This window comes from Dendrobates tinctorius, unplaced genomic scaffold (assembly GCF_039654945.1).
Source record: "Dendrobates tinctorius isolate UK_male_01 unplaced genomic scaffold, ASM3965494v1 ptg000304l, whole genome shotgun sequence".
Taxonomy (NCBI): Eukaryota; Metazoa; Chordata; class Amphibia; order Anura; family Dendrobatidae; genus Dendrobates; species Dendrobates tinctorius.
The window spans coordinates 4,674,160-4,695,374 of NW_027361971.1; the positions used below are offsets into that span (position 1 = coordinate 4,674,160).

At 44.6% G+C, this 21,215-nt stretch overlaps 1 protein-coding gene across 15 annotated transcripts in view; it reads left to right on the forward strand.

The window, feature by feature from the left end:
- Window positions 1–21,215, forward strand: part of ZC3H11A (zinc finger CCCH-type containing 11A) — an 84,562-nt gene that overhangs the window by 28,791 nt on the left and 34,556 nt on the right. For all 15 annotated transcript variants that reach the window (XM_073560769.1, XM_073560774.1, XM_073560781.1 and 12 more), the window contains 5 exons: window positions 5,176–5,295; window positions 5,790–5,913; window positions 6,008–6,199; window positions 6,814–6,921; window positions 10,060–10,140. In XM_073560769.1, coding sequence (XP_073416870.1) covers window positions 5,176–5,295; window positions 5,790–5,913; window positions 6,008–6,199; window positions 6,814–6,921; window positions 10,060–10,140 — 625 coding nt within the window. The remainder of the gene's footprint in view (window positions 1–5,175; window positions 5,296–5,789; window positions 5,914–6,007; window positions 6,200–6,813; window positions 6,922–10,059; window positions 10,141–21,215) is intronic.

Consider the following 21,215-nt stretch of genomic DNA (forward strand, 5'->3'; position numbering starts at 1 on the left):
CATGCACAGTCAGTTTTGATGAACGGTTGAATTTTTCTTTTTCTTTGAGAGCAAGTGAAACATTTTGCTGAAATATGGTCAATCTGCTTGCTATAGGAGACGGAGTGAAATCTTTTTCCTTGCAGCAACGCTTTGCCTGCTCCATATCATCCAAATACTTGTCAAAGTCAAACTCCTCATCTGATGAGGATGAAGATATGGCAGCAGTAGCACTGTCAGGGCCCAAGTCCTCTTGCGCCTGGCAGTCCTCCTGTAGGCCACTCATCCTAAAGCCCCCGTTACACACTGCGATATCGCTAGCAATATCGCTGTAAAGTCACCGATTTTGTGACGTTGCAGCGATACTTCTAGCGATATCGCTGCATGTGATACTTACCTCCGACCGGCTCCCCCGCTGATTATCGCTGATCGCACGAGGAGCTGCTGGACCATTTCTCGTCGTCAGCTTCCTGCTGTGACGACGAGCGACGCGTGTTGCCGGGCGGGAGGACGCAGGATCGCCGCATCTGACAGGTAAGTAGCGATCCCCGTCCCCAGCGATGTCGCTGCTGAGATCTGCCTGAGTGGCAGCTCACTAGCGACCACCCAGCGATTCACCAGCGATCCTGACGGCGTCATATCGCTGGTCGGGATCGCTGGTGAGTCGCTAGGTGTAACGGTACCCTAACTGCTACCTCAGTCAGAGCTTCTTTTCCTTTAGTAAGCTGTTGATCATCAAGCAATATACGAAGACTTGGGTCCACATAAACAGCTGCCAGAAAAATTTTAGTTTCCAATAGCTGTGTCTCTCTCCGTTTCATTGAAGCAGAAATGCCATCTGCGATTAAATCTCCTCTTTGGGACAGGCAAAATAGCAAGTTCTTCCACTCCCTTATGAAAATGCCAGGAGTTAAATCCTCAGCTTGTAATTTTTTAGTCACGGTAAATAGGTGATTAAGCAATTCCTTCAATTCAGCCACCTGTGTCCATTGACCTTCATTTAGGGTTACCTAAGGGTTCGCCATATCTATAAGAAACTGTTTTAGCCAGGATCAAAACTAGGGGGGGCAGAACCTCATACTTTTCCGCAGAATCTCCTACTGCACACCTCAGCTGCTGCAGAACCTTATACTGCAAACCCCTACGCTTGAAAATAAGGCCTGCACCTTAAGATGTGATGAATGCAGTCTATTTATTACAACTATCAATTGATGTTGATGTGTTACTGAAGACGAGCAATGCCTGTCCTGAGCGTCCTTTTGGGCAGCTATGAGGTGTACCTGACTGGTGCTAAAAGAAAAAAGGAGTGTTAGTCTGTGTGCTACCCGGCTTTCATTCTTTTTGGTACAGATAAGATATGGATAGACAGATATGGATAAATGGATAGAGCAGATTTCTAATCTGATTTTGCTATTGCAAACATTATCTGTGAGCTCAAAAACCTTTCAGGTGATGCGGTTTTTTAAAAAGCTGATCTGCTTTTGCAGCTGAAAAACGTATCCTCAAAAAACGCAGCAAAAACGCTGTGTGTGAATGTAGCCTTAGATCAGGAATAGAACAGCCATTTATAAGACATTTCATAACTTTCCCAAATTCCTATGAAAAAATATTCAGCACATTTTGCATTGAACTGCTGTTCCCAATTTATTATATATTTTAGGAGTCGGACCATTTTATACCGACTCCACCAAAATGAGCTACGACTCCGACACCACAGCCCTGCATGGCAGGGCTCAGAAAAGAGGGAGCACAGTTTGATTTTTGAACGCAAAATTGGCTGGAATCAATGGTGGCGCCATGTTTTGTTTGGAGACCCCCTGATGTACCTAAACAGTGGAACCCCCCCCCCCCCTCCAATTCTAACTGCAACCCTAACCCCAACACACCCCTAATCCCAATCCTAACACACCCCCAACTCTAGCCCAGCTGGCTTTAACCCAGTTCGCTTTAGCCCAGCCCCAGGTCATCCAGCTACGGAAAGCCTCTGAGACCATGCTCACAGCATAAGAGTCAGTGATAAGCGGTCATAAAGGAGCGTTTAGGAAGCAACCCAGGGGCAGACAAGGATGTCAGGTCTCCACCGCAGCTCCAGCCAAAAACCTCCAATGGAGGATAGGAGCAATGAGAAAATGTAAAACTGTCTTAGGAGCACAGGAAAGAGACTCAGACAAGAGATGGGTTTAAACCACAGCGCGTTTCGACGGAGGATCTGTCTTCAGGTGGATGTTATTATCCACCTGATGAAGACGCATCCTCTGTCGAAACGCGTTGTGGTTTAAACCCATCTCTTGTCTGAGTCTCTTCATCCACCTGATGAAGACAGATCCTCCATAGGTATAGGCTAGAGAAGCTTTCTCCATAGGCTGGAGCATTGCAATGTATTATACCTGCAAATCAAAGTGAAAGTCCGCTAAAGGGACAAGGGGGAAAAATTTTTTTATTTTTTTTTTTAAATATGTAAAAAAAATAAAATAAAAATCCCCTAAAAAAATACACATTTTTATGTAAAAAAAAAAATAATGAACAAAAAACACGTTTGGTATCACCATGTCCTTAAAAATCCCATCTATAAAAGTGTCACCCTAGTTAACCCCTTCAGTGAACACCGTGAAAAAAAACAAAGGAGCAAATGATACTTTTTCCAACTGGTATCATACCGCTTGGAAAAAGTGCAATAAAAAAAAATAGTAATCTAGTATCACTGAAAGCGCCATCTTGTCCTTCAAAATACAGCTCCATCAGCAGAATAATAGTTATAGCTCTCAGAATGAAGTGATGCAAAAATGATGAATTTTTCAATAAAAGTTTTTGTGTAAAAAAAAAAAAAAAAAAAAAAGCCAAAACATAAAACGATATAAATGAGGTATCACTGCAATCTTAGTGACCCGAAGAATAAAGCTGCTTTATCAATTTTACCACACGTGGAGCGGAGAAAAAAAAATTCCTGAATTGCTGGTTTTTGTTCATTCTGCCTCCACAATAATTGGAATAGAAAGCGATCAAAAAAAAGTTATGTACCTGAAAATGGTACCAATAAAAATGTCTGCTCGTCCCGCAAAAAATAAGCCCACACATGACGGCCGAAATAAGGAAAAAATTATAGCTCTTAAAATACGGCGATTCAAAAATTTCTTCCAAAAAAAACCTTTTTAATGTGACAGAAGCTAAACATGAAAAAATGATATAAATCTGATATTGCTGTAATCACACTGACCCGAAGAATAAAGTTGCTTAATCACTAATACCACATGTGGAACGGCGTAAAAAATAAAACCAATTCTTCACCTTTTGTGGAATTGTTCATTCTGCCTCCCAAAAATCGCAGTAAGGCGATCACTGTGGTTCCCCCCACATATGCGGCATCAGCGTATTCAGGGCAAATTGCACAACAACTTTTGGTGTCTAATTTCTCCTGTTACACTTGTGAAAATAAAAATTTTGGGGCAAAAATCATTTTTGTGGAAAAAAGATTTTTTTTTTTCTATTTTCACGGCTCTACGTTATAAACTTCTGTGAAGCACTTGGGGGTTCAAAGTGCTCACACATCTAGATAAGCTCATTGGGGGTCTAGTTTCCAAAATGGGGTCACTTTTGGGGGGTTTCCACAGTTTAGGCACATCAGGGGCTCTCCAAACGCAACATGGCTTCCGATCTGAATTCCAGCCAGTTTTGTGTTGAAAGTGTCCCTTCCGAGCTCTGCCATGCACCCACACAGTAGTTTACCCCCACATATGGGGTATCGGCGTACTCAGGACAAATTGCACAATAACTTTTGGGGTCCTGTTACCCTTGAGAAAATAAAAATTGGGGGATGAAAAGATCTTTTTTTGTGGAAAATATATTTTTGAATTTTACGGCTCTGTTATAAACTTTTGTGAAACTCTTGGGGGGGGGGGGGGGGGTCCAGAGCTCTCACCACACATCTAGATAAGTGGCTTGGGGGATGTAGTTTCCAAAATGGGGCCACTTATGTGGAGTTTCCCCTTCTTATGTACATCAGGGGCTCTCCAAACGCGACATTGCGTCCGCTCTCGATTCCAACCAATTTGACATTCAAAATCTCAAATGATGCTCCTTCCCTTCTGAGCACTGCCGTGCGCCTAAAGATTGGTCTTCCTCCACACATGGGGTATCGATGTACTCAGGAGAAATTGCACAACAAATATTGTGGTTCATTTTCTCCTGATACCCTTGACAAAATAAAAAAAAATTGTCCGAAGAAAAATTTTTGGTGAAAAAAGTTAAATGTTCATTTTTTTCCTTCCACATTACAAGAATTGAAGCAAAGTACGTATAGGGTTAAACTTCTTGAATGTGGTTTTGAACACCTTGAGGGTTGCATTTTTTTTTTTTTTTTTTTTGTGTCACTTTTGGGTATTTTCTGTTATATAAGTTTCCAAAATTGTGCTGATGTAAAGTTGACATGTGGGAAATGTTATTTATTAACTATTTTATGTGATATGACGCTCTGATTTAAGGGTACAAAAAATTAAAAGTTTGAAAATTGCAAAATTTTCAAACTTTTTGCGATATTTCAGTTTTTTTTCACAAATTAACGCAAGTCCTATCAAAGAAATTTTACCACTAACATGAAGTACAATATGTCACGAAAAAACAGCAAGATCCGTTGAAGCGTTCCAGAGTTATAGCCACATAAAGTGACAGTGGGCCGACTTTCAAAATTAAGGCCTGGTCATTAACCTACAAAGTGGCTTGGTCCTTAAGGGGTTAAGGACCAAAATGTGTTTTGTTTTTCTCCTTGGTGTCTCAAGAGCCATAACTTTCTATTTTTCTCTGCGTAGCTGTCAATTATTGTTAAATTGACTTTCTGGAACTGACCAAAAACATGTTTTATAACTTATGTGGCACTGCAGCATGCTGAACATGTTCTGTTTTTTTTTTTTTTTTTCCTGCATTTGGCAATAGAAAATTTATGTAATTTTGTAGATTTTACTACTTTTACACAATACTCCTGTGCCCTTGCAATCAGAATGATGAACATGTATGTCAACGTGTGGCCAGGTATCTATATGCTGCAAATGATGTATGTGGTTTTCGGTCAGGTGGATAAGCAGTTATGCCATGTACTTTGGATATTTCGGTATCTAATATATAATGGAAACTTTTTATGTTTTATTCTACTTCATTATTCCTCATGGGATCAATAAGTTGGTACTAATTTCTGCTTTTCAACAGGGGGACGGCTGTGCTTTCCGTCACTCTGAGGCTGCCTTAGGAAATGAAACCGTTTGCACTTTGTGGAAGGAAGGCCGGTGTTTTCGCCAAATTTGCAAGTATCGCCACATGGAAATTGATGTGAGTGCTCAAGATCAATAAGTGACAGCCAAATGTGGATCATTTTTGGGTTGCTAAAAATCTTTGTAGTATTGTGTTTCTCTAAATGGCTTATTCATCACACCTTTTGCATCTTTATGGAGTAGTTTTTGCTGCATTATGTCTGGTATATAAAAGACATCAAGTGAAAATTGAATAGAATAATATTTAGTGATGTAGATATGAATTCAATATTACTTAATTTGCAAAAATAGAACAGAGTGATCCATTGATAGTAATTGCCGTGTTGAAAACTTAAGTTTCTGGCTATTATGCTTCCTCATTTTTCAATCTAAAAGGGTATACTGAGATCAAAGAAGGAGAGTACATATACTAAAATAACGACAGCTATCTATAATGAGTGCTTTGTGCACCAATCATCTATCCTTTTATTGGTCACACTGGCACCAAGTGTGACTAATTTTTATATTCAGAACATTATTCTCACCATGTTAACTGTGATCTGATCTTTGCAGAAAAAACGCAGTGAGATAGCCTGCTACTGGGAAAACCAGATCTCTGGTTGTCAGAAGGCAAACTGTGCTTTCCATCACACAAAGGGGAGATTTGTAGATGGTGCATACTTTCCTCCCAATAAGGGTAAGTGTTTTGCTTTCTGTATATTCAACAAACAGTCTTTCATCTGTTTTTATCATTGCAGCTGATCTGATTCTGTCTAAATATTCTTCCATAGCGTCGGCAAAACCTGAACCCTGTGAACCTGATGTGCAGACCTCTCTACCATCGCCAGCCCCAGCTAAGCTTTCTGTGGTCCCCACACCACAACTACGTGGGGTAAAAAAAATGGAAGCTACAGAGAATGTTCCAAGTCCTACACATCCACCTGTGGTCATTAATGCAGCTGATGATGATGAAGATGACGATGGTGAGTTTGATTGCAGGAAAACCTAGTACACAATTTTGTGGGGTAAAGTAATAAGTACACATCATATTTGTTGACACTAATGTGTCCAGCTAAAGCCTCATTCAGAAGTCAGTTATTTTTCTCGTATTTTTCATCACCAGAAATTAGCCATCAATTTTCTCAGATGCAATGAAAAAATTGAGGTTTCTCAACCCTCTCATATCAAACAGCCCATGTAAGGCAACTGAGTGATGTCCAGTTTTGTTTCTTTTCCTCTCAGACCTATAGACTTTGCTTCAAACAGTTTTAATCTGATCAAGATTCAGTACATCTGTTATTTTTCTGCCAACCACTCAGTCTGTAAAAATATACAGCTCTATAGGCTATAATAGTGAGGAGTTACTTTCACAGAACTTGTACAAGAAACTGACATATGAATGAGCCCTATAAAAGACTGATGCCAACAGAAGAGTCCCAACACGTGATGTTTGAAACTGTATGTGCCTCACTGAAGCCAATGGCACCATTGGATGCACAGCTGAATTCCATTGTTTAGGAACTCAAGCGTAAAGCAGACCCGGAGTCACAAACCATATCAGCTTTGTCTGAATATTTTTTTTTTTCTTTCTTCAAAGATCAATTTTCAGAAGGTGAGGAGATGAAGAATTCTTCTCAGCATAGTATGGCACCTGGAAATCAACAAGGAATACATACATTATCTACTAGAAAATCAGTGAAAAAAGGTAAATAAAAGGGGTTATCCCGTAGTTAAGTGCCCCAATTTCTGCTCATTTTCCTTCCAGGGCCTTTGCTGTTATTTTGTCTCTTCATTTATTAGCTCGTCACATGACTGTTGCAGGCAATCTGCAGCCAGTAGGCAACAGGACTTGGAGCTCGAGTCTTTGTGCTACCAGTAACATGAACCCCAAATATTTCCTTTGATTCCGGACCTGAGTTTTTCGTGGACTGAGATGAATTTTTTATTGGTAGCATCTTGGAGCACATAACCTTTTGCTTTTAAGGCTAAGTTCACATTTATCTTGTGCTCTATGCTGAGTACTTCCTTTGGCGTTTCCACTAAATCTCATAAATAACAAATTTATTTCTATAGCGTCAACATATTCCGCAGCACTTTACATTATAGACAGGACTTCTACAGACAAAAGACATTACAGCATAACATAGCAATAATCACAGATCAAACCAGATACCAAGAGGAATGAGGGCCTTGCTCGCAAGCTTACAATCTATAAGGAAAAAGGAGAGACATGAAAGGTGGATGGTAACAATTGCTTTTATTGTTTGGACCATCCCTAGTGTAAGAATTGGGTGTTCCTGTTGCTGCATGAACCAGTTAACAGTCTAAATATGTAACAGTACAGACACAGATGGCTATTAAATGCAAAAAGCATGTGAGAACATGATGCGAGGAACCTGGTTATGGTAAAAAATTTTGAAATGAGCCACACTGGGATATTTAGGTTAGTGCATTGAGGCGATAGGCCATTCTGAAGAAATGCGTTTTTAAGGCACGCTTAAAACTGTGGGGATTAATCGTACTAGCCTAGGTAGTGCATTACAGAGAATTAGTGCGGCACGTGAAAAGTCTTGGAGACGGGAGTGGGAGGTTCTAATTAATGAGGATGTTAACCTCAGGTCATTAGCAGAACGGAAAGCACGGGTAGGGTGGTAGGCTTAGACGAGGGAGGAGATGTAGGTTGGTGCTGAGCCGTGGAGGGCTTTGTGGGTGAGGGTAATAAGTTTATACTGTAGCAAGTGTAAAGACTGGCACAAGGTAGAGGCATCGGTATAACAATTGGTGAGGAATATGATCCTAGCTGCAGCATTCAGGACGGATTGGAAAGGGGAGAGTTTAAGAGGGAGACCAATTAGTAGAGAGTTACAATAGTCCAGACGAGAATGAATAAGAGAAACAGTATAAGACTTTTTGTAGAGTCAAAAGTAAGAAAGGGTCGAATTTTAGAAATGTTTTTGAGGTGCAGATAACAAGACCGAGCCAGTGATCAGATGTGGGGGGGGGGGGCTAGAACCGATCCTTGAGGAACCCCAACAGTAAGGGGAAGATGAGGAGGAGGAGCCAGCAAAAGATACAGTAAAGGAGCGGTCAGGGATAGAAGGAGAACCAAGAGAGAACAGTGTTCTTGAGGCCAATGGAACGGAGCATAGTGAGGAGGAGTTGATGATCCACAGTGTCGTATGCTGCGGAGAGAGTCAAGAGAATTGGCATGGAGTAGTGACCATTAGATTTAACTGTTAAAAGATCATTAGAGAATTTAGTGAGGGCAGTTTCAGTAGCGTGTAGAGAGCGGAAACCGGATTGTAGAGGGTCGAGGAAAGTTAACTGAGAGCAGATAAGACTGGTGTGGACCAGGCGTTCCAGGAGTTTAGAGATGAAGGGAAGATTAGAGACAGGTCTATAATTAGCGGCACGGTTTTGGTCAAGGGATGGTTTTTTTAAGTAATGGCTGTATGATGGCATGCTTAATTGAGGAAGGAAAGATACCAGAAGAGAGTGAGAGGTTGAATATTTTTGTTAGGTGAGTGGTGACAGCAGGGGAAGGGGACTGGAGGAGATGTGATGGAATGGGGTCACTGGTGCAAGTGGTAGGACGAGAAGATTCAAGGAGCCTGTTTACTTTATCTTCTGTTACTGGTTCAAAATCAGCGAGTGAGCTAGATGCAGTGGGGGAGGTAGGACAGTGTCGGATATGTCATGTCAATTTTTTTCTTTGAAATAATTAGCCAGATCATCAGCATGGAGATTCGTGGTTGGGGTCTGCACTCTTGGGTTAAGTAGGGAATGAATAGTCTCAGACGTTTCGGGTTATTGGATAGTGAGGTGATGAGGGTGTTGAAATAGGTTTGTTTTGAGAGGTGAAGGGCAGTGTTGTATGATTTAAGCATAAACTTATAATGGATGAAATCTTCGGGTAGACTGGATTTTCTCCTCAGACATTCGGCGCACCTAGAGCACCGCTGTAGGAAGCGTGTTCGCAGCGTGTGCCAGGTTTGTTGCTGTCTGTGCCTAGTTGTTCTATGTATAGGAGGTGCAGTTTCATCCAGGGCACTTTGAAGTGTTTCATTGTAATGCTTCAGTGCAGAATCGGGACATGAGGGAATCGGTGACGAAGTTGAAGTTACGCAGGGGATGGATGTTTCAGCAAGACAAAGATCCAAAACACCGCTCCAAATCTACTCAGGCATTCATGCAGAGGAACAATTACAATGTTCTGGAATGGCCATCCCAGTCCCCAGACCTTAATATTATTGAACATCTGTGGGATGATTTGAAGCGGCTGTCCATGCTCGGCGACCATCAAACTTAACCGAACTGGAATTGTTTTGTAAACATGAATGGTCACAAATACCTTCATACAGGATCCAGGAACTCATTAATAGCTACAGGAAGCGACTAGAGGCTGTTATTTTTGCAAAAGGAGGATCTATGAAATATTAATGTCACTTTTATGTTGAGGTGCCCATACTTTTCACCGGTCAAATTTTGTTTAAATGCAGATTGCACATTCTCTGTTAGTACAATAAACCTCATTTGAATCCAGAAATATAACTGAGTCCATCAGTTATTAGATATATGAAACTGAAATAGCTGTTGCAAAAACCAAAATTTGTTTTAAATTGACTACCAATAAAAATTAGTTTTTTAATATCCATTATTGTCTTCACTTCTTTAATCTTCATGATATATTCCATGAAGATTTCTTTTTTTTGGGATATGCTTATTGAAGTGACCATTGCCGTATTTATTTAGGATTATGGGTATAATCTCCATATATAATGCATAAAAACTGCCACTACTGCATTTAAGGGAATACAGATTTTCTTGTTGAAATTTCTTGCAGCTGTTAACCTAAACTATGGTATTAAAACACTAAAAGAATTAAAGTCTGAAAAACATATGGATCGAGAGGTATCCAGCAATGGTAAGATGTCTTCTAATTTATTTCTGAGGATTGCTATAAATTCAAGGCTTTCATTTTCGTATGTACCTTTTTTAGCATGCGTCAGGCTAGCTGCTATACATGCTAAATGTCTCTGTAAGGCTTTATTAGCCCAACTAAGACCCAAAGAGCGTCCTTTTTGGCTTAAGGCTGGCCAGTATCTGTCAGTATGTTACAAAATAAAGTATAGAATTGCTTTTGTATACAGTGGTAACTAGTAAAAGAACATTTTACAAGTATACTTGGTAACCGCGGGAGCTCAAACTTTTGGATATAATATGCAGACCAATGAAGTTTGAATTGAACCTACCATATATACGCGTGTGTATAAGCCGAGATTTTCAGCACACTTTTCCAGGACGTCCTTCCTGATAGCACCAGGGAGGATGTCCGTCGCTTCTTTGCAGGGACAGGAAGAGCACACAGGAAGTTAAAAGCTTTCCCCACCCACATTCCCTCAGTGTTTCTTCCTGTCCCTGCATGGAGGACCGCACAAGAGGATTCACCTTACCGGAGGGGCCGAGGGGAATCGGGCGGCTTGTCCAAACCTTCCCCCTGTCAAGTATGTCCGTTGCTGAAACCTTACTGGGTGGGGGTTTCTCAGCCGCAAAGACCAGGGGTGGGACGAGGCCCCTGGGTAGAGCTGCTTCCTCCCACAGCAGAGGCTCTTGGCTCCAACGCCGGCCGCAGCGCGAGGACCTGAAGTCATGTGGAGAGGGGTCGCGGCGCACTTCCGGTGACGTCAGAGTGCTGTAAGTACAGGTCGGCATGCGCTCCAGGGCAAACGAGCGTGACAACAGCGAGGCAGGCAGCATCCACCTTCCTGACCTCGCAGGGGCTCACAGCGGAAGGACCAACCATGGAGGACCCTAGCAGAGTTGAGCCGGACGGGGTGAGTGCGCTGTGTGCAACTGATTTCCCGGACCCTGACTATCCCGGACCAGAGCCCTGACTATCCCTCTCTTGCACTATGCAGGAAAAGGAATCCCCCACAATACCCCTTCCTACGACCAGCAGACAGGAAAAGCCACAGGGAAGTCTAATAGATGCCCTATATGCAACTCAAAATTCCCTAGCAAGCATAAAAAGATGCTTTGCGACGCATGTACGGCCAAAGTAATGAATGGGGAACAGCCGTCCCTCCTATCTGAGATGAGATCACTGATTCGGGAAGAAGTCCAGGCTTCCATGTCCAGGCTTCCATTGCCACCCTTTCCCAGTCGCCGCCCGCCAGTCCAGGTCCCAGTGCGAAACGGACCAGGTGGGAGATGGAGCTTAATTCAGATGAGGATTCTTAATCCCGGGGGTCGGATCAGGAAGAAGGCGAAGTGTGCTCTAACGAACCAGAGCAGGGAAGAAGATACCGGTTTTCTTCAGACGATACCGATGATCTGATCCAGGCCGTCTGGTACACGATGCAAATAGAGGAGGTCCAGAAGCCACAGTCCAGGCAGGACATGATGTTTGGGGGCCTTAGGGTGCAAAGGCAACGGGTGTTTCCAGTGAATGACTACGTGCGGGCTATGATCCTGGAAGAGTGGGAGGAGGCGGAAAAGCCCGGGACTTTAAGGCTGTGTTCACACACAGCGGGTTTTTTTTTTTTTAGCAGTTTTTACCGTGGTTTTCACTATAAAACCGCTAAAAATAAGCTTCCCAGTCATTTCTATGCATTTTGCACATTTTGTGCACATTGATGCGTTTTTTTTACAGCGAAAAAAACGCATCGCGATAAACGCAGCATGCTCATTAATTTTGCGGATTCTTCCATGCGGTTTGAAACCGCTGCGGAAAAAAACGCATCAAAACCGCGCAAAAACCACCGTGGAAAAATAGGTGCGGTTTTCTGGGAAGGGATTCAAGTTTTTGAGCAGAAATTTTCTGCAACGTGTGCACTTAGCCTAAAGGCCCCGTCTCACTAAGCAATCTCGGTAGCGAGATCGCTGCTGAGTCACAACTTTTGTGACGTAACAGCGATCTCACCAGCGAGATCGCTGTGTGTGACAGCGATCAGCGAGCGGCCCCCCTGCCGGTATCGCTGATCGCTGCAGGAAACCTCTGGACATTTCTTTGGTCGCTGGTCTCCCGCTGGCCAGCACGCATCGCTGTGTGTGACAGCGGGAGACCAGCAATCAGGTGTAAAAAAAAATAATAAAAAAAATAAAAAATATAGTTATTCTTACCTTCCGATGTCCCGTTCAGCCATCCTGCCTCTCTCCACGCTCCGGTCCCAGTGATCCTTTGCATGAATGACCGCGAGACTTTGTTATCCCACGAGACCGTGACATCTCGCGGTCATTCGTGCAAATGATCACTGGGACCGGAGCGTGGAGAGAGGCAGGATGGCTGAACGGGACGTCGGAAGGTGAGAATAACTATATTTTTTATTTTGATACTATTTTCTACAGCGATAGCCAGCGATGCCGGGCGCTCGGCATCGCTGTGCTGATCGCTGGTGAAGCGGTCTGTGTGACAGCTCACCAGCGATCACATAGCGACTTACCAGCGATCCTGACACCTTGATATCGGTGTCGGGATCGCTGGTGAGTCGCTTAGTGTGACGGGGCCTTAAGAGATGTCTCCCCTTTGACCCAGAGGACATTAAGGTCTGGGAAGAAGTCCCTAAAATCGATGTTCCGGTGGCTAAAGTCGCCAGAAAAACATCCATTCCCTCCATGGACAGAAAGGCGGATAATTTGCTAAAACGGGCTTGGGAGACATCTGCAGCCATAATTAAAACAAACGTAGCTGCTACTTCGGTAGCAAAATCTATGTTTTTGTGGATGGGGCAGTTAGAGGAGCACTTGGCTAATAAAACCCCAAGGGAAGAAATGTTAGCATCCCTGCCACTCATTAAGTCAGCCACGGCTTTTCTAGCCAATGCAACGGCAGAATCTGTAAGATTCTAAACCTGAAATAGCTCTCTGTAAAATTCTACGTGCAGAGCTATCTGGTTAAAGACCTGATCGGGGGACGACGCTTCTAAAAACAAGCTGTTCCCTCCCCTTCTCCGGGTTAAAGGTCTTTGGACCAGCACTAGATGATATATTGGAAAAAGCATCCGATATAAAAAAGAGTTTCCCAGAGGAAAAAAGCCGAGGGATCAGCCCTTTCGTAGACCTAGTGGCCCGAGGAGACAGCAGGACTATAGATACCAGGGGAGGTCTCAGAGGGGTCCCTACAGTAGTACCCACTCTAGAGCCGGAAAATCTAGAGCCCCCCTTTTGGATCACGTACAAGATTCAGAAGGACATGACTATGCCAGTATAGGGGCTCTGCTCAGGGTATTCATTGCCCAATGGTCTCGGGTCACAAAGTCAGTTGGTATTAAAAACAATATCTGAAGGTTACCAAATAGAATTTTCCTCTCCCCCCCCCCCCCCCAAGAGATCTATTTCTAACCTTTATGGTGAAAGCCCACTCCCAGATGTGGATAGACTTGATGGACCTGGCAGACTCAGCCGTAATAATTATGGTTCCCCGGGCAGACATAGACTCGGGTCACTATTCGTCCCTACTCTCCATCATGAAACCATCCGGAGAATCCCGTTCCATTATAAATTTAAAGCCCTTAAGCGCCTTGGTCGCATGCAAAAAATTTTGGATGGAGTCAGTCAGATCCACAGTCCTTCTGATAGACGCCCTGATGTGCACGCTGGACCTGAAAAGTGCCTATCAGGTGCCGGTCCACCCAACATCACAAAAATTCCAGAGGTTTGCAGTAAAATTTCGGGATCGGACCTGTCACTTTCAGTTCCAGTGTCTTCAGTTTGACCTGGCCTCGTTGCCTCGAGTCTTTACGAAAATAATCTGAGGTGGTAGCCTTCCTAAGAAATCGGGGAATAATCATCATCCCATATCTGGATGACTTTCTCCAGGTGGCGAGATCAACCGAGGAGCTGCAGTGACCCAGGGAGAAGACAATAGCTGTTCAAGAATTTTTGGGCTAGATCATAAACAAGGAAAAATCAGATTTGGTGCCAGAAAAGAGATCTTTTTGGGAGTACTACTGGATTCCAGCAGTAGAACATCCTTCTTACGGTCAGAAAAAGTGATTCGAGACAATATGAAGGAGCTCCAGAAAGGCTGCATTTCCATCAGAGCGGCAATGCGCGGTCTGGGACTCGTGACATCCTGCATCCCTTTTGTCCGGTGGGCTCACTTCTACTCAAGGACCCTGCAGAAAGAAGTCCTGGCCGCCTGGGATCGTTGCCAATCCTCCCTAGACAAGAAAATATCTTCGGCAGGAAGAAGATCCCTGGAGTGATGGATGCAGCTGGAGAATCTAAGGAAAGGCGTCCCCTGGATCACCTCCCCATGCATCCTAATTACCACAGACGCCAGCAAGCGGGGTTGGGGGGCACCTCTAGAAGGAAGAATTCTTCAGGGGGAATGGCCAGCAAACATGCGGTCCAGCTCCTCCCAACTACAAGGAGCTCTATGCCACGTGGGAAGCCCTAAGGCAGAATCGAGCCAGACTGAAAGACCAGCATTTCAAGATTTTATCGGACACCGTGACAGCAGTATGCTTTCTGCGGCATCAAGGGGGGACCAGACATAAAAGACTCTAGGAGCTTTCGAGGAAGATTTTTTTTTTTTTTCCTGGGCAGAAACGTCCTATCCATAATGGCCGTCCATCTCAAAGGGTCCCAGAACACCGTGGCAGCAGGCAGAAGATCTGGCCAACGGAGTGGGAATTGAACGTGGAAATTTTCTACAGCCTATGCCATTGCTGGGGCAGACCGCAGATGGATCTCTTCGCAACCAGGAAAAATACCCAGCCAGCATTAGGGCCCCGTCACACATAGCGACTCACCAGCGATCCCGACAACGATATGAACTTGTCAGGATCGCTGGTGTGTCGCTACATGATTGCTGGTGAGCTGTCAAACAGGCAGCTTCACCAGCGATCAGGACAGTGACACACGGGTAACAATCGACGCACGTCACTTAGTTACCTACTGTGTACCTTGGTTACCAGCTCCCTGCACCAGCGCGCTGGTAACTACGGTACACATCGGGTTTCTAAGCGATGCACGGCACTTAGAAACCCGATGTTTACCTTGGTTATCAGCTCCAGATCGCTGGTCTCCCGCATGCCACACGCAGCGATGCGTGCTGGCCAGAGGGAGACCAGTGATCAAAAAAAATGTCCTGGCCAATCCAGAACGATCAGCGATACCCGTCAGACACCGCTGGTGACATCGCTGTTGCGTCACAAAACTTGTGACTCAGCAGCGATCTTGCTAGCGAGATCGCTGTGTGTGACAGGGGCTTTATTCCCTGGAGACAGCAGATCTAGCCAATCAGATCGCGCTGGCTGGAGATTATTTTGTGCGCGCCCCTCTGGACATGGCTAACTGCGCTTCTCTGTCAGCAGCAAATGCCATCACGGTCAGGTGGTCACTGCGGCTCAGAGAATGGAAAGCGGACTCTACGTCCAAAAAAAGGCTCTTGGATCTCTTCCTTGCCAGAGCGGGCATTTATTTGATGAGAAGCCCGGATCAGCTTATCTTGATGCTACGGGAGGGAAGAACAAATTTCTTCCCCAACAAAGGATTAGTTGTCCTTTTTCAGCATCAACAAAATCGAGTTTTCATTTCGTCCCTCAACACTGTGGTTCTTTTTCTCGTCGTCCAAAATCAGAGGCATGGGCAAAGGTGTGTTTTTTTTTGTTTTTTTTTTTGTTTGTTTTTTTTTTCCCTTGAGCTATGTATTCATTGCCTCAACACGGGGTTATTGTTCCTGTACCAGAAAACAAAGGGTTCGAGGGGGTTCTACTCGAACCTGGTTGTGGGTCCAAAAAAAAAAAAACGGAACCACAAAACCCATACTGAATCTCAAAATTTTAAACTGGTTTGTCATAGTGCGCTATTTCCACATGGAGTCTCTCTGTTCGGTCATTGTTTTTGATGAAAAAAGGGGGTTCTAGCATCGACATTCAGGATGCGTAAATCAATACTCCGATTTTTTTATTTTTTTTTTTTTTTTTATTTTTTTTTTTTCCCATCTCGCTAGAAATTCCCGCCCTTCGCCATTCCCGTACTGCATTTTCAAGTTCACGGCCTTGCCCCTCGGCCTCGCTACTGCTCCCAGAGTGTTCAAAGGTCATGGCGGCCGGCATGACCATCTTGCACTCTCGGGGCGTGGTCATTGTGCCCTACTTGGATGACTTTCTAATCAAGGGTCCGTCTTTCCAGTATTGCGTGGAGTGTGTTCGTAGCACTTGCGAGAGTCTTTCTCGCCTGAGCTGCCTAATCAATTTAGGCAAATCTTCCCCCGTTGCAGGCCAGTGGATGTGTTGTGTGTGGTGTGTTTTTTTTTTTTTTTTTTTTTTTGGAGGTGGGGGGGGGGGAATTACTCTCGGACTCCTCCCGTGGGTTGGTGACTCTCCTGCGATATAGGCTCCTAGCCCTTACCACTCATCCCCTTATTCCATCCGGTTTGCCATGAGGGTACTGGGAAAAATGGTGGCAGCAATGGAAGCGGACTCCTTGCTCAGCTGCATCTGTCCCCTGCAGCAGGCTCTTGTGGCGGCCTGGGACAGAAACCTGTTCTCCCTCGATTGCCGGTGCTGCTTGCCCCTGTGGGTCAGACGGGCTCTCAGGTAGTGGACATTGAGGTCATCTCTCAACCAGAGGAAATCCTTTCTTCCGGTCTCATGGCTAGCGGTGACTTCCGATGTCAGTCTTTCAGCTGGGGAGCAATCTTCCGTCACCACACTGCTCAGGGATGCCAGTCATCTCGGGAGTTGAGCCTCCCGATTTAATGTCCTAGAGATCCAAGCGTTTCGGCTAGCTCGGCAGAAGTTCCATTATCTCCTGACTGATCTCTCCATCCGAATTCAGTTGGACCACGCCACAGCTGTACATACAGTGCCTTGCAAAAGTATTCGGCCCCCTGGAATTTTTCAACCTTTTCCCACATATCATGCTTCAAACATAAAGATACCAAATGTAAATTTTTGGTGAAGAATCAACAAGTGGGACACAATTGTCAAATTGAACGAAATTTTTTGGTTATTTTAAACTCTTGTGGAAATTCCAAAACTGAAAAGTGGGGCGTGCAATATTATTCGGCCCCTTTAACTTAATACTTTGTTGCGCCACCTTTTGCTGCGATTACAGCTGCAAGTCGCTTGGGGTATGTCTCTATCAATTTTGTACATCGAGAGACTGAATTTCTTGCCCATTCTTCCTTGGCAAATTGCTTGAGCTCAGTGAGGTTTGGGGATCATTTGTGAACAGTATTTTTCAGCTCTTTCCACAGATTCTCGATTGAATTCAGGTCTGGACTTTGACTTGGCCATTTATATGTGAACCATTCCATTGTAGATGTTGCTTTTATGTTTGGGATCATTGTCTTGTTGAAAGACAATCTCTGTCCCAGTCTCTGGTCTTTTGCAGACAAACATGTTTTCTTCAAGATTGGTCCTGTATTTGGCTCCATCCATTTTCCAATCAATTTTAACCATCTTCCCTGTCCCTGCTGAAGATAAGCAAGCCCAAACATTGATGCTGCCACCACCATGTTTGACATTGGGGATGGTGTGTTCAGGGTGATATGCTGTGTTGCCTTACATATCGTTTGGCATTGTTGCCAAAAAGTTCGATTTTATTTCATCTGACTTGAGCACCTTCTTCCACATGTTTGTGTCTTCCAGGTGGCTTGTTGCAAACTTTACACATCACTTTTTATGGATATCTTTGAGAAATGGCTTTCTTCTTGCCACACTTCCATAAAGGCCAGATTTGTACAGTGTACGACTGATTGATGTCCTATGGACAGACTGTCCCACCTCAGCTGTAGATCTCTGCAGTTCATCCAGAGAGATCATGAGCCTCTTGGCTACATCTCTGATCAGTCTTCCCCTTGTTTGAGATGAAAGTTTAGAGGGATGGTCGGGTCTTGGTAGATTTGCAGTGGTATGGTACTCTTTCCATTTTAATATGATCACTTGGACAGTGCTCCTTGGGATGTTTAAAGTTTTGGAAATCATTTTGTATCCAAATCTGGCTTTAAACTTCTCCACAACAGTATCGCGGACCTGCCTGTTGTGTTCCTTGGTCTTCATGATGCTCTCTGTGCATCAAACAGAACCCTGAGACTATCACAGAGCAGGTGCATTTATACAGAGACTTGATTACACACAGGTGGATTATATTTATCATCATTAGTCATGTAGGACAACACTGGATCATTCATAGATCCACAATGAACTTCTGGAGTGCGTTTGCTGCACTGAAAGTAAAGGGGCCGAATAATATTGCACACCCCACATTTCAGTTTTTGAATTTGCTCAAAAATTTAAAATAACCAATAACTTTCTTTCAACTTCACAATTGTGTCCCACTTGTTTCTTCACCAAAAATTTACATTTAGTATCTTTGTTTGAAGCATGATATGTGGGAAAAGATTGAAAAGTTCCAGGGGGCCGAATACTTTCGCAAGGCACTGTACATCAACCATCAAGGTGGGTACACGCAGCAAGACGGTCATGCGCAAGAGAGCCCATGTTCTCCGATGAGCAGAAAGGAACCACTCAGTAATCCCAGCAGTGCATATCCCAGGCGTGAGAATTTGGCTGCAAGTTTTTTCCTAACCGGCAAAGTCTTGCCTTGGGACAAGGAGAACTTCATCTTTCGTCAGATCTGTATTTGTTTTAAAGACTTAGGCGTAGTTCTGATTGTACGCCGAGATATTCCACTTCAGAGCTCGGTCTCGGGATCCCAAGACCATAGAGGTGGATGCACGGGTCTCTCCGTGGCATTATTTTCATCTTCCATAGTGTTTTCCCCTGCTTTCTTTACTCACTACGGTCTTCAGGAAGATCAAGGCGGGAGGGACTCCAGTTATCCTAGTCGCCCTGGTTTGGCGACGCTGGGTGTCGTAAGAGTTGGTGCAGTTCGTCGCTGATGTCTATTGCGACTGCCGGATCGTCCTGTTTTGCCCTCCCAACGTCAGATTTGTCATGAGATCTCAGTGGCCCTGTGTTTAACGGCTTGACCGTTGAAGCCTGGGTGCTATCTCAGGCTGGGCTCTCTCATCAGGGGTTTCCCACCATAATCAGTGCTTGGCAGCCTGCATCAGCTAGTATCTTTCACCGCACCTGATAACCATTTTTGCATGGTACTGAGACTACGGATGTTCTCGGTCTTCTCTGTTCCCTCCATTATGGCAATTTTTTCTTTTAGACTGCCCTGGAATCAGGCTTGGCGTCTCGGCTTTCTCAAAGGCCTGATCTCAGCCTTATCCGATTTATTCCAGCACAGGATTGCTTCCATTCTTCAAGTGAGGACTTTTCCTTCAGGGGGTCTCCCATGTGGTGCCCCACTATAGGATGCCATCAGAGTCCTGGGGCCTTATATGATCCTTGGTGCTCTTCAGCAGGCAGTTTTTCGTACCGTTGCAGGACATCTCATTGCCAGTTCTGTCTCAGAAAGTAGCCTTTCTTGTTGCTGTGACGTCGCAGAGTCGTCTCAGGCAAGTCTCCGAATCGGTCACTCTATCCTGTCGATTTCCATTCCTGATTTTCCACCAGGACAAGGTGGTCATCGAACAGTCTCCGTTCTTTTTTGTTCAAGATGGTCTAGTCTGTCCACCTTAATGAAGTCATTGTCCTTCTCTCTTTTTGTCCGGCACCAGTACATTGGGAAGGGTGAGTTCTTCATTTCCTTGATGTAGTGAAGAGTGTATCGAGGAAGGCGCCCCTCAGTAGGTTGGACGCTCTATTCGTTCTTCCTCAGGGTCTCAGACATGGTTTAGCCGCTTCAGGGCCACAAGAGCCAACGCATTTGCTCGACTATTCAGAAGTCTTCTCAGAGGCACGCCTATCCCAGCGAGAATTAGGAAACACCCTACTCAGGCGGGAGATGCTTCTTGTGCCATTCGGCATTGGGCGTCGGCAGAATAAGTCTTTAGGATAGAGACTTGGTACAGCCTACACTCTCAGACTTCTGCACATGCGGCCCTTCACAGATGTATTCTGCAAGTGGTGATAGCACAACTTTGGTCAGTTGGTGCAAGGGGTTTGATCTTTTATGTGGTTCCCCACCCAGGGACTGCTTTGGGACGTCCCATGGTCTGTGTCCCCCAATGAGTCAAAGGCGAAATAGGGATTTTTGTGTACTCACCGTACAATCCTTTTCTCCGAGCCTATCATTGGGGGACACAGCACCCACTGATTAATGGCTTTGTGCTTGTTCTGTAATTTGACATGTTATACTCTTATGTTGTTGATGATCTCCTACTGCTTTTGCACTGAACTGGTTCTCTGGGAGCCAGCATGAGGGTGTATACTGCAGAGGAGGAGCTAACTTTCTTTATATTACTTGGTGTCAGACTCCTGGTGGTAGCATCATAACACTCATGGTCTGTGTCCCCCAATGATAGGCTCGGAGAAAAAGATTTTACGGTGAGTGCACAAAAATCCCTATTTTTGTGCTGAGAACGCCCCCCTCGATGGAGCAGCAGAGGAGCCGGTGACTGTGGCCCATTGACAGCTGCAGCTGCCGGCTTCCAGAAGACGTCATACTCGCCTTTCTCCTGCTGTCGCTGCATCTCTGTCCCTGCATCTCCATTCCGGCGCTGGCAGCTCCACTGCTGAGCTGTCACGTGGTACCCCTCATTAAGGTAAAGAATATGCACGCGTCTCCACTCCCATAGGCGTGGAGCACATATTCATTAACTTAAAGAGCGGTACCACGTGACCGTTCGGCAGAGGAGAGCTGCTGGGATGGAGATGCAGCGACTGCGCGAGGAGGGTGAGTAGGACGGGGGGGGAGGGTGAGCCATGCATACAAGGAAGGTACCAGGAAAGCCACACATACCAGGTCAGGACGAAGGAGAACACATACATACCACAAGCCACACATACTAGGTCAGGACTGGGAAAACTTATTGACTCGCGTATAAGCCTAGGGCGGAAAATGCAGCAGCTACTGGTAAATTTCAAAAATAAAAATAGATACCAATAAAAGTAAAATTAATTGAGACATCAGTAGGTTAAATGTTTTTGAATATCCATATTGAATCAGGAGCCCCATATAATGCTCCATACA